The following is a 12,658-nucleotide window of genomic DNA, read 5'->3' as shown; positions in this document are numbered from 1 at the left end:
GCTTTGGGGCTCACCCAGCCTCAAATCAATGGCTACCTGGACGTAATGGTGGCCGGAGCGTGGTGCTGATCACATCACCTCCAAAATGGCAGAGATCGAGAATATGTATGGCCATACCCCCACAACCCCTAAATGTGTATTCATGGTACGGCGCTGTATGCACGGGGAACGTAACTTTACCTTACCGTTTCGGATGCAACGGATAACCCAGATAATAATAATTTTCGGATAATTCTGATATCGGGATAATCCGAATATCTGGATAATCCAGATATCCGGATAGAACAGATTTGATGAAAGATTTGTGGAAAATACGTACAAAATAACGAATAAAAGAATATGTGGATAGCCCGTAAAACGAATAAACAATAAAGCTGTCCGGACAATGTATAGATTCGGATAATCCGATTATCTGAATAATTCGAATATCCGGACAATTCGGATATCCAGATACAGGATATCCGATATTCGGATATTTGAAATCTGGATAGAAAATTATCCGATATCCGGATAAAATGTTATCCGCATTTGGCCGTCCCTAGTCGAAATGTATGCTCGAAATACTTATTCGTGCTCTACATCTCAAGATGGATGCATAAAACATACTTCGGAGGTCAGGTTCCACCCCGAGAGACAATGTAATAGTGTACTGCCCTTCAGAACATCAAGGCCTGCCGCGGTCTCTGCGTCGAACCCCCTCCCTGCCGCTTCCCTGGCTTTCCAGATCGAAGTCTGCTCCTTGCCATTCAAGGAGCTTCCGCGAGAAACTGGCTTAACATCAAGACCCTTCGTCCCTACAGAGAATCAAATTATCGACCTGGACTTTTGGTGTTAAGCCAACACTGTAGGTTTTTTTTTAATTTTTTTTACGTCTCTAGCGTTGAACTATTGGGTAGGAGGAACCTAGTCTACTGCTGTCTTAATTGATATATCCACAAATAATTATCATTTTCGTGTTATTATTAATTATATCACCTCAGTACTCCGGCACTTTGTTTCTGTAGGTATACAGCGTCTTTTGCACAAAAGATAGAATTCAACCTACATGATTGGATTGCGATAAAGACATCATTTCTATATTTTACTGTAATATAATTTTCATTCTCATTAATGAAGATGAAAAGGCTCACAGTGAAAAAAGTGTATCATTTTACACTATAAAACATACCGTATTACTAATTTCGTTGACCTGTGCAATTAAAGCTTAATGTTTTTGTATAGAAAAATGTAAATATTGTAGCGAAACGCCGTAAGGTAGTTAAGCACAGGAAAGTCTGTAATTTGTTTTGGAGTTTGACGATGATAGTTAATTTTATGGTAAAAATGTGTATTTAGGTTACGTTAAACTGTTCGAATTTCTTTCATGCATAGTATATGTTTATTAAAAAAACAGGAACAAGTATGTCACAAAAATTCATTTTTTGTGTTCATAAATATAAAATATACTCCATATATTGTGTGTGGTAAGTAATAATAATAATGCAAGGTATAGTGGAATGCATAAGTAGTGCTTGGTAAATTATCCATGGCTATTTTCATTAATTTTTCCCTTGCATCCTACGTGGTTTTAAGGAATTGATTTTTACGTATCCAACAGCTTGTTTGGCGTTTTGGTAAAATAAAATGAATAAACATGATGACGCACGATTTGCATTTCAAAACCGAGACGAGAACGATATCAAACTTTCGAGACGAGACCGAGACTTTGGTAAGGCATTTGAAAAATTTACATGAACCAAATTTACTTCCTATGCGACTCCTTCAGATATAGCAAGCAGATATCTACATTATTATTCATAGATATGCCGTATTTTATTCATAGTAAATTCACAGTGCTGCGTGGTTGCATACGCATTCAGTGTGAAATTCCGTAATTTGAGGGCTCGTAATGGTTTGTGCGGCGACACGTCGTAATGTTGTTTGTGCTACAGCCATATTTCGAGGCTCGAGACGACGAGAGCGAGCCATGGTCAAGTCTCGTGTCGTGTCTCGACTAGAAATGACCATAAAATGCGGATAACATATATCCGGATTTCAAATTATCCGATATCCGTTTCTGATGCAACGGAGAATACGGATATCCCGATATTTATCCGTGTGTTCAGATCACTATTTACTTCATCAAGTTCAATAAGTTATTCTGGTAAGAATGGTTTCTGAAATTAAAGAAATAATTACCAAATAAAAGTTTGAGATTAACCTTGCACAAATGACCCACATGAAAAAATTAGCAAACAAACGTGAAAAATACTGAAGTTAGTAGTGCAGAGATCTGTTTTGGAAAAGAAAGGTGGGCCTAAGGGTTTAAAAGAATATGCTGAGAATCCGGAAAAGGATAAACAAACCAATTGGATGACGGATTTGTTGAGAATCCGTACAGAAGGAATATGAACATGACGAATAAAATATTATGATAAACGATAAAACTGTCCGGATAATGCACAAATTTGGATATTTCGAATATTTAAGATATCCAGATAATTCGAACATCCTGATATTTCGGATAATCCGAATATCTGGATAATTCAGATATCAGAATTTCCTATATCCGAATAGAAAATTATCTGATATCCGGATAAATTTTATCTGCATTTGGCCATCCCTACTCTCGACACCGGTAGCGGTGATTGGGAAGGGGGCGGGGGACAACACAATTTACTTTCTCTTAGTAGACAAGGCTTAGCATTAAGAAGCCATAGTGCGGGTGCAAATGTGGGTGGGTAACTCCCCACAACGCCCACCCCTTCCATAACTACCGCCACTGCTCGGCACCATCCCCACTCACAAGATCATCTCCAAGTAGTGCCACTTCATGTCTCCTGTGTAAGTTCGGTAACAACAACTTGAGGACATCCTGTTTAGTAGTTTTCCCTGTATTCTCTATTTATCAACATCAACCTCGTGCTGTGCCTGAGCCCCCTCTTTCCAAAGCTAGCGACGCTTATGTATTTTACATACGAGTGATTGAATTTTGAAACCATTTGAATTTATTGTCCCTTTTGCCTGAATTCCGTCGCCAAATGTTCTGAGTTATGGCCAATTCGTTGAGATTATGGCTATTGGATTTGATGGAGGGCGGGTGCTTCGTTGTGAGGGGTAAAATCGACAAAGCTTGGATTCGGAATATTTTCAGTTGCCAGACAGATCACCACTTTCCAGAGATTTTTATGTCTCTTTAATGTTGCGATAAGAAGAAAAAATTCTTGTGATATGCGATACTTTCCCCTGTATGCGCTAAAAAGCGCCCGAAAATAAAACTTTCTGAAATTTCTGTAGTGTATGTATAGTATGTAGAAATGTGGATCTTTTTGAGTATTAAAGCATTTTTCAAGAACACAGGATTTCAGCTGGCAATGTTTATTTTAGGTTCACTTTAAGCTCAAGTAAGCTGATTTTGATTGGTCTACGGTTTAGAGCGGAATTTGAATCAGTGTCTGTCTGAACTGGAAACTGAATCCGGCACTAAATGATTAAAAGCAGTGTTTGGAAGTAATAGTTTCTTTCTTTGAGGAATTCTAACTTTCTAATTCTAATTTTTAAATGTAAGTTGCTGTAACTATAACAAGAGTTACTTTTTTGCGATGGAACTAGCGTTGTCGACAGTAACAACACTTATATTGTTCAATTGAAAATTTGTAACGCGGGGGAAGACTTAAATTTGGCAACATTGTTTCTAATAAAACACTAAAAATGCTGACCAAGGAAGTATTTATTGTAAAATAACACACTATAAACGTAGACAAAGATTTTTTTAGGGTCTGAAGAAGATCCTGTAAGAGAGTGGAGACACTACGTTTATAGTGTGTTACTTTACAATAAATACTGCCTTGGTCAGCATTTTTAGTGTTTTATTAAATACGAAAACAAAGTTTAACTTGTTTCTAACTATGTGTCTTCTCTGGATGCTAAGGTGAAGGAATTTTCGTGGAATCACCTAAGTCAAGGAAGCTAGGCTTCGTTGCATGATCAATTTAGAACATCCATGCTTTATTGCAATTCGTCATTTCAAGCTACCGACCTCCGTGGTGGAGTGGTTAGCTCAGCGCGCTATGACGTCAGAGGTCCACGGTTCTAATACCGGCCTGGACATGGATATTATTTGATCAATTTCATCATATCATCACACATTCTCAACTTCGTGATTAGCCAATATGGCAAATCAATAACAATCCTCCTATGATTATGATAAGGTAGCACTGTTAGCCACCACGCTATCATCGGGAAGGCAAAATAATGATAGGTTTGGAGCGGGCACATCCAGGTTGTAACACTAAAACTAATTCCTAAGAGCTCTAAATTTGACGCGCCTAACCTAACAATTCCTAATCTACAATTCCGTTTAGTTCTAATAATGCATATGCGGTTAGGTTAGAAGCTTTAGAGCTCTTAGCAATTAGTTTTAGCGACTGTTAGAGCTGGATGTGCCCCGCACCGGATCCAAATAATGGTAGGGACACGTAATGATTTGGAAGTCATGCTTCACTGCGGGAAAAAAGCAATAGAAATGCTATTTTTTAAGACAAATAAGTGGTGGAACATGGTTGTAGCGGGAAGCCTCCCAGGTGAGAGTTGCGATCGCGAGGGAGTCTGCATCCCGTCCGACGGCTAATCGATAATTCCGACCCAGGACGGAGCATCGCGGGTGGGGCTCCCAAAAATCTCCCTCCCAGAGCAGGAGCCGCTGACAGATATGGCGCTGGGGAGAGCAATTAATACGAGATATTGACATCCGACCCGGTCGCTGGAGACACGCCGCTTGTTTATAGCCGATGCTTCATTGGGCGATGCGCTTCGTTGAGCACTTCATTTGCCGTACGCTCGCGAGCAGAAGTGGGTTGAAGTTTTGAATAAACCCCTATAAAAGAGCGGATCCGGCTTTAATCCCTTCGATGTAGGCAACCGAAAGCACACGACGAATTGGTCTCTGGCTAGGATTTATTCCACGTATGGACCGTGCCTGAGTAAGGTTAGCGGGATTATAATTTCCATTTTTGCCCCAACGTATTGTATTGTGAGTTCTTGTTTTAAGTTCACTTTGGGCACAGAAGGTTAATCGGAACTGGACCTACAATTTAAAGTGGGATACGAACCACTATATGCCTCCATCGGCTATCGAACCCGTGGCCCTTTGATTTCGATAACACCACGCCATCGGGGAAACACCATGGTGTATTATGAATTTATCTTATCGAGCGTCGCTATTTTCTGGAACTTTCTGTTAATCGCGACGATGAATATGGGTGATGATTAGATGAAAATTTATGCTCTCAAAGAAAACCATGGCGAAAGCGTGACTCGAACCCAGGAACGTTCGTGGTGAGATCGAAACGCGCACGCCCAGCTAAGCGTCGATTAATGATATTTCAATCAGAGAAATGTGATCCGAAAGGCTTGATTGAGCTCAAAAAGCCGTGCCACATGCAGAAACCAGATCAAAGTTGAGATTTGGATAGTACAATTACATTTTTTTAAATTTAAAATACCGAGGTTTTTGCTTTAGAAGTCATAGCACGGTATAACTTCGTGAGTTAACTTTTTCTTTGGCTTGATTGATCTGATTTAAAGTTTAACAAAGCGAGAATCACCATTTCTTTCAGTGTAAAGTTCTTCCTTTCTTTCTGACCGCAACTCCTTTCACTGCTTATGATACATTCCAGATATCTGAAGCTATCAAGTGATTCAATTCTTTCATCTCGAGTTCTCACCTTGATTTTCCTTATTTTTTTCTGATAACCATTAGAGGAGAAGGTCTAAATATGGGCGAAGGTTTAAATATGGGTTTTGGGGTTATCAGCGCTCCCGGGTGCTGCAGCCTGGCAGAGGCTATTAGAACTGGTTATCTGTCAAGGACAAAGGTTGCGGCGCCAATTCGCAAGAGAAAGTGGTGGTTAGTTTTGGCCTTGGACTCTGTTATAGAATTGCGACGTCCCAAAACTTTTTGCAGGTATGTTTTAACTCAGCGTTTGCTGAATTGTCATCTGCTTTATATAGATTATGATATTAGCGGTACATAAAACAAATGTCAGCTTTTATAATGTCATGATTTGTTTGTGAAATATGTACCACAGAGAGCGAAAATAAATTGAAGAAGAAAAATAGCGTGATGGTCTAAATATGGTCTATGACATGAGGTCTAATGTTGAGATCACATTTCCAACAAATATTTGGATGTTTTTCTTAATTTCGATTTTTCCCATTCCGCGTGATTTTCAAAACAACAGATTATTCATAAATATGAATTTTATAACGTTTTAGCGATAAATGACTGTTTTTAAAATTTTAATTGCTTTTTGTGATATTGCCACTAGTAGCCCATATTTAGACCACAATTTTGAAATACATCATTTTACCATTTTTTGGAAATTGCTTTTTTTTTAAAAAAAAAAATGGAGACCTTCTATACTTTAGCATGCTATTACATTTAAGTATGTATTTCATAGATATGCATTTTAAAGGCAGGTGCTTGATATTTTAATTTTTTCCTCCGAAAATGACAAAATAAAAAGGGGGGGGGCATATTTAGACCTTTCCCTCTAACTTGTCTTGTTCACATTTGATTTCATGCTGTTCTGCTCACGGTAGGTATTTAACTTTTCACCGTCCTTTCTTCTTCCGCTAACAAGGGCTTGTCGTCCGGAAATCTTGAACATTTTAGTCTTCTTCCGCTTATCATTACCCCTCCTTTATTCTGGAAACCGTTTCCTACTAATTCTTCTAAGTATATGTTGAATAACATAAGTGTCCTACTCCTCTCCCAATTTTACTTCTCTTTATTTTCCTATACTCACTTTAACTCGTTTCATGTGCTGGGTAAATTGCTTAAGAGCCTCCTCTCTTTCCAGTCTACACCAGTTTTATTGAGTATCTCTGTGCGTTTCATCCACTTTACTTTATCAAATGCTTTCTCCAGATTCACAAGTAGCTGCCATAAACGCTTAATTTTCTTTCTGTAGGTATCTTTCACCAGTTGTCCGCATTAATCTAGTTGCATCTCTTGGACTGTTTCCCATCCTGAAACCAGACTGTTATAACTTTCCATTAATCTTAAAACATAATCATCTATTGGGTACTGGCAGTAGAATTTTCGCCAAGTGTGATACCAGGATGATTGTTCTGTATTCACTTCTTCAATACATTTTCTGGCGTTAACTTCTTCTGTAGAGTAATTAGAACTGCCGTGAAGTCTTCAAGCCAATCACCTTTTTCATACGTCTGAATATGAGTTATTATATAATATACATATTTATTATGTTATTACATATAAAAGTCATATATTTAAAGAATCAATTTGTAACTTTTCTGTACATCAGATATTTATAAAGTTGCAAACTAATTTCTTTACCAACTGGTTTATAATGTTAACAAATTACAATATAGTTGGAATGGTTTTATTATGTTGGCTATAAGTTTTTATTTTATTTAGTTTTTGCTTTCTATTTCTATAATCAATGAGAGTTCATACTTATATCTGTGTAGATCTGTTATCTTGAAAGAGAGAGGGGGGAGCATGCAACACTCAGAAACACATACAGACACAGACATTATCCTAATTTCTTTTGTGTTTTCGATGTTATGCGTAGTAAAATATAAAAGTTTAAAGTATGAAGTCAAAACTAATTGCTTATCTTTGTTGTTATAACAAACACCTCCCCCCAGGAAATGTTTGGTGTGAGGGTATTTTTAGGACAAAATTGTTGGTGAGGGGAAATCCCTGTCCCCCACGATTTCGCACCCTGTTTGTTTCCCTTTAGTGTAATCCTTTATGATGGAAAGCCCTTTCTAATCAGATACATATCAATTAGCTGTAGGTAGGTAGGAATATCCCGGATTAGATAGCTATATTACCTTAACCAACACATTAAAATCTGTGTACATGATATGTCTCAAATAAGTCATTTAGTAAATAAATTTTGATTTAGCCGACATTTTCATATAATTTGTATGCTAATTAACAATGGTTTCAAACGAAACGAGACTTTCAGACGTAAGTCTGAGTTTCATCTTCTTACAGAAGCTCATTCTCATTCTCAACTCGACAGGTCTTGAGGGCGGCCCACGAATGCGCAATAAATTATGAGCTTCACAATGTAATTCCTCCTTCTGGTACAACTGTTGCGTCACCAGCATAAGAGGATATTGAAGGAGAGAGGTTGAGGGGTTGGTGCACTCTCGCCGGCAATCCCTGGAGAATATGTTGCCATGCGTAACAGCCGAGCATCCCTGTCGTCTTGTTACCCGGCAACTCCCGGCAGATAAGACGTTCGGCTTTTCCAGTGTCGTTTTCCCATTCCGCGTAAGCGACAGATAACTGCGTCTCGATTCTTGATCGGCGAGGGTCATCGTTCACGGGTCACAACCTCGTGACCTTTGTCGGCGCCGACTAGTGGCAGTGTGCAAAAGGCCAGCTTCTGCAAGAAACTGGATGGCCAAAGTTCGCATCTCCCGTTTGAGAGGGGAAAATATCGGCAGAAATTAGAAAAATGACTTCCTCTTGAATGAAGATCATCAGACGTTGAGACAAGTCAATTAGAGATAAAAGAAACTTGTTTGTTTTAAGTCCACTTTATGCTCAGACAGGCTAGTCGGCACTGGATTTAAAGTGGAATCAAAACTGATGTGCAATGTGCCTCCATCGCGAAACGAACCCTGAATCTCTTGATTACAAGACTACAGGCCATGGATGTCCGCAGGATTTTTTCCAGGGAAGGACAAACAAGGTAATTTTTCCAGTGGGGATGGCAAACGAAATATATTTTCCTCTACAATAGCCTTACCCTCACAAAAATGCTCCTTCTGTTTGAAGCTATCAAGTTTCTGCAACGACCTTACGGTAATTAACAAAAAATACTGTGACTGAAATGAAATATATACGTGTGACATATGTGATATTAGTTTGACATTTATTTTCCAGGGGTGCTCCCATGCGACAGTGTTACCAATACCCCCCAGGGTATAACTTGTTAATAATTGAAGTTATATAATAGTACAGTATATCGTATTCGACGGTTGGAAAAGTCTAATAATGATTCAAATTTAATTGTTATGGGCTGAAACAACCAGTTGTTGATAAACAACTGAAGTATTGTAATCAAGGGGGCCCGGGTTCGAAACCCGGTGGAGGCTTACAGTGGTTCGGACCCGACTTTAAACTGTAGGTCCAGTCCACTTTATGCACAGTGGACTTAAAACAACAATTCAATCAATCAACGTAAAAGGTAAAGTGTTCCCCTGTGCTTAGCACCACGCCATGAAGGCGTATAGGGGGTGTGGAGGTAACGCCCCACAATTTCTTGATCCGGTCGTGAGTGGGGGTGATGTGATCAGCATCACGCCCCTGACCGCCTTTACCCCCAGGGTTTCCCCCAGGTACCCATGTTATTCGACGCTGGGTAGGCGCCGGGGCCGCTTCCACCGTTAGAAAAGTTCCCGGATTTGAACCGGCCGGGGATCGAACCCGGGACCTTTAGCATGGTAGTCAGACGCGTTACCGACTGAGCCACCGCGGCTGTAATCAATCAACGTACGTGTTCTAATGTTGCTGTTGCAGGGCTTAACTGCTTCTAGCATTTAATTTCAATGGTAAACCAACAATTTCATTTCGTTCATCGTTTGCTGGCTGAAATTGCAGTGGGAGCAATTTTGCTATGGATTACATTGTAGAACCACTAAGAAAAACTGTGGAGAGGTCACTAGACTCCAGAGTTTCCCGCCATGCAGTTTCCGAAGAACGGAAGGAGAAAATTTCAAGTTGGATAGGAAGAAAAAGAGAAATAAAGAGACTAATTACAGCCTTTGAAACGGAAGCTTAGAAATAATCAACTCTTCCACGTCAAACAAGAACTGTAAACGCATGTCCTTGCAGCGAGGGAAAGTTCGTGCAGATCTGCTCATTACCTGTCATTAAAGATTTCGTCCTTTCCATAATTCCTTCTAGTTGAGGGAAAATATGTCCATGCAGGAAGTTATCCTGTATGCGTCAGCAACGCGGTTATGTGCACCACTTAAAACCTACAACATGGCGCTTTCAAATAAGTTGTATAAATTCTCAGCGCGAATATTATTAGAGGCTAATTCGTCAAGATTAAAATGCTTTACTTCGTGTGTGTGTGTGTGTGATTATTTGAAATAAAAAAATACTGTCATTTTACTGTGGCCATTCCCTAACTTTTAACTTCTAACTGCTTCCCCGTAATGTCATGTGTACATTGCAATAATTTCAAATAATGCAAGCAACACAGAATCTAGAATTTATGTTACAGAGTATAAATGTTATAGAGTAGCTATTGAAGGCAAAGACTGGCTGAACGGAAAATCGACCCGGTCTCAGACAAATAGAGGTCACTTTCTGCCGAAGGATGACTTGTTTCACAGCCTACACGGTTAAGAAAAAAATATTATTTTCATCATTATTTATTATGTTCGGGATGTATTAGGGATGCAGAATACAAAAACAGACATAATAATTTAACACAGTCTTCCTTACCTTTACCCACTTGATTATGTATTTATAGCGCAGCGTAGTAAAAATATTAATGATGGCTGTGTTGGTACCTACTAAGCAGATTCAAACTTCTGTTGGGGATTTAATTTTGCCTCAGAGACAAATAATCGTGTTTCAGATCAAGAAACAGACGTTTTAGTCCAGATATGAGTGAAGGAAATCATTGTAGTGACGACGAATTGAATAAGACACTGCATTCGTTCCACAGACGAAATGTTGGAGTTGGTGAGTAGCAAATAATCCAGTAAAATGTGGGTCTCCCCGATGGCGTAGCGGTAACGTTGTTGCCTTATAATCAAGGGACCCCGGGTTCGATACCCGGTGGAGGCACTTTAAACTGTACGTTCAGTCCGGATTAGCCTTTTGTGCATAAAGTAAACTTAAAACATAAACTCAGAACTCAAACTCCAGTAAAATGTATTATCTACATGCAAGATATGTGACATCGACAAACTACCGACACACTGTATGTTTACTCTTTCTATTGTGGGTGGGCCACTGATGACTGTCAAATATTTCAGTGGGCCACCTCTTCAAATGAACATATATTCTGATATACTCATGTTATTATTTTATTATACAAAAAAGTTTCAATCGTATTCATCACAATTTACATACTTTTAATTTTATTGTTATAATTATTATCTTTTGACATAGTGGGTCGACGGGTGGAACATCCCCCTCCCCTGGCGCCGCCTCTGTTAAAATTAAGCATGAAAATAATCCGATACATACAGTACTTTCGTCCGTGGTGTAGTGGTTAGCCTGTCGCGCAGCAACGTCAACGATTTTAGGTTCACATTTCGGGGGGGGGGGGGTTGTATGGGGTCACCCTTTGCGAAGACACCCAAAGGTTAACTAACCTTTATTTCACGTAGTACACCCTTGGCTGCATTATTGCAGGCTAATAAGGCTCTAGCGTCTGAACTCACAGCTCTTGTCAATGTGTGTTTGTGATTGTTCCTTCATCCACCTCTTCTTGCCACCATTCTTCCCCGTCGTCGGGATTAGCCCAAGTGGCAGAAAAGCGACGTAAAATAAAATCAATCTAATTCCGGGCATGATATTAACGTTCTTTAGTATTTTATTTGTATTATTAGTTATATCATTGCTTTGATACATCCCTAAGTTACACGTGACGGTGAAGATGAATGATCATTACAGGGAATCGATGACGGAATGCAATGAGACCCATACCTTTTCCAGGAGCCGAACCTAGGACCTGGCATCATAGCGTGCCACACTACGTTAGTGTGATTGTTCTTGCATCACTGTCATCAAATCATTATTCACTTTCGCGATTGACCTAACGAGGTAGAAAATCGACGTAGGATAACTCAAATGCGATACAACAGTTCTTCATGGACATAAGTTGTAGTTGTGATTCCGCTCGAACATAGAGAATGTCATTCCGGTAGTTCTAAATAACAAATAATACATCTGCAAATTTTCCGCGAAATGTTTCTGTAGGGCTTGTCATGTCTGTATACGTGCCTATCTTATCTTCATTGCAAAGACATTCCTACCGCACGCATAACAATAGGTAGGACCTCGGCAGAGCTCCTTCCCATATCCTTGAACGCGAAGTCACAGCAACCAAAAAAAAAGAAGACATTGCAACACACCGTGTTTCAGCTTGCGAATTTAAACCGTTAACATGCGACATCAAATTAAAATATGAACTGTACTCACTTTTGTGCTTGGAGTTTCCCTTCCAAATGGATTTCAGGAACGATGACATTTTGGATGTCACCTGCGCGAAGTTCGGACACCATCTGCACTGGCCGCCTCTAGCTTCTGCTGGTGTTGGCTCGAAAACCCGGAGAAGCGGAACGATCTGCTTCCGCAGTGGTGCCAACTTTCTCCTTTGTCACTAAAACTAGATAATCCTATGTTGTTCTTAATCGTCACGATAAGGATGAATGACAGTTAGATGAGGGCTGACCGATGACGACCAGAATTTTCTTTAAAGTTGGTCGATCAATGTCACGTTATGCCGGTGACCCGGGTTCGAGTACTGGTCGAACCTGCCTTTTTGACTTAAATTTCTACGTAGTAGAGTATTACCGTGCAAATTGTCCATGACTATTTTCATAAATTTTTCTCTTATATCCTACGTGTTTTTAAGCGATGGATTTTTATGTATGCTGGTGCAGA

At 39.5% G+C, this 12,658-nt stretch overlaps 1 protein-coding gene across 2 annotated transcripts in view; it reads right to left on the bottom strand.

Annotated features, from left to right (window-relative positions):
* Positions 1–12,299, bottom strand: part of LOC145983939 (low density lipoprotein receptor adapter protein 1-B-like) — a 49,404-nt gene extending 37,105 nt beyond the window's left edge. For both annotated transcript variants that reach the window (XM_083117119.1, XM_083117129.1), the window contains exon 1: positions 12,194–12,299. In XM_083117119.1, coding sequence (XP_082973245.1) covers positions 12,194–12,242 — 49 coding nt within the window. In that variant the 5' untranslated portion in view covers positions 12,243–12,299. The remainder of the gene's footprint in view (positions 1–12,193) is intronic.
* Positions 12,300–12,658: the final 359 nt, after the last annotated feature.

The sequence above is a fragment of the Lepisma saccharinum genome, chromosome 1 (assembly GCF_977018435.1).
Source record: "Lepisma saccharinum chromosome 1, izLepSacc3.1, whole genome shotgun sequence".
Lineage (NCBI taxonomy): Eukaryota > Metazoa > Arthropoda > Insecta > Zygentoma > Lepismatidae > Lepisma > Lepisma saccharinum.
Note: the sequence above shows the minus strand (reverse complement) of the source record. Positions and strands in the feature narration are given on the sequence as shown.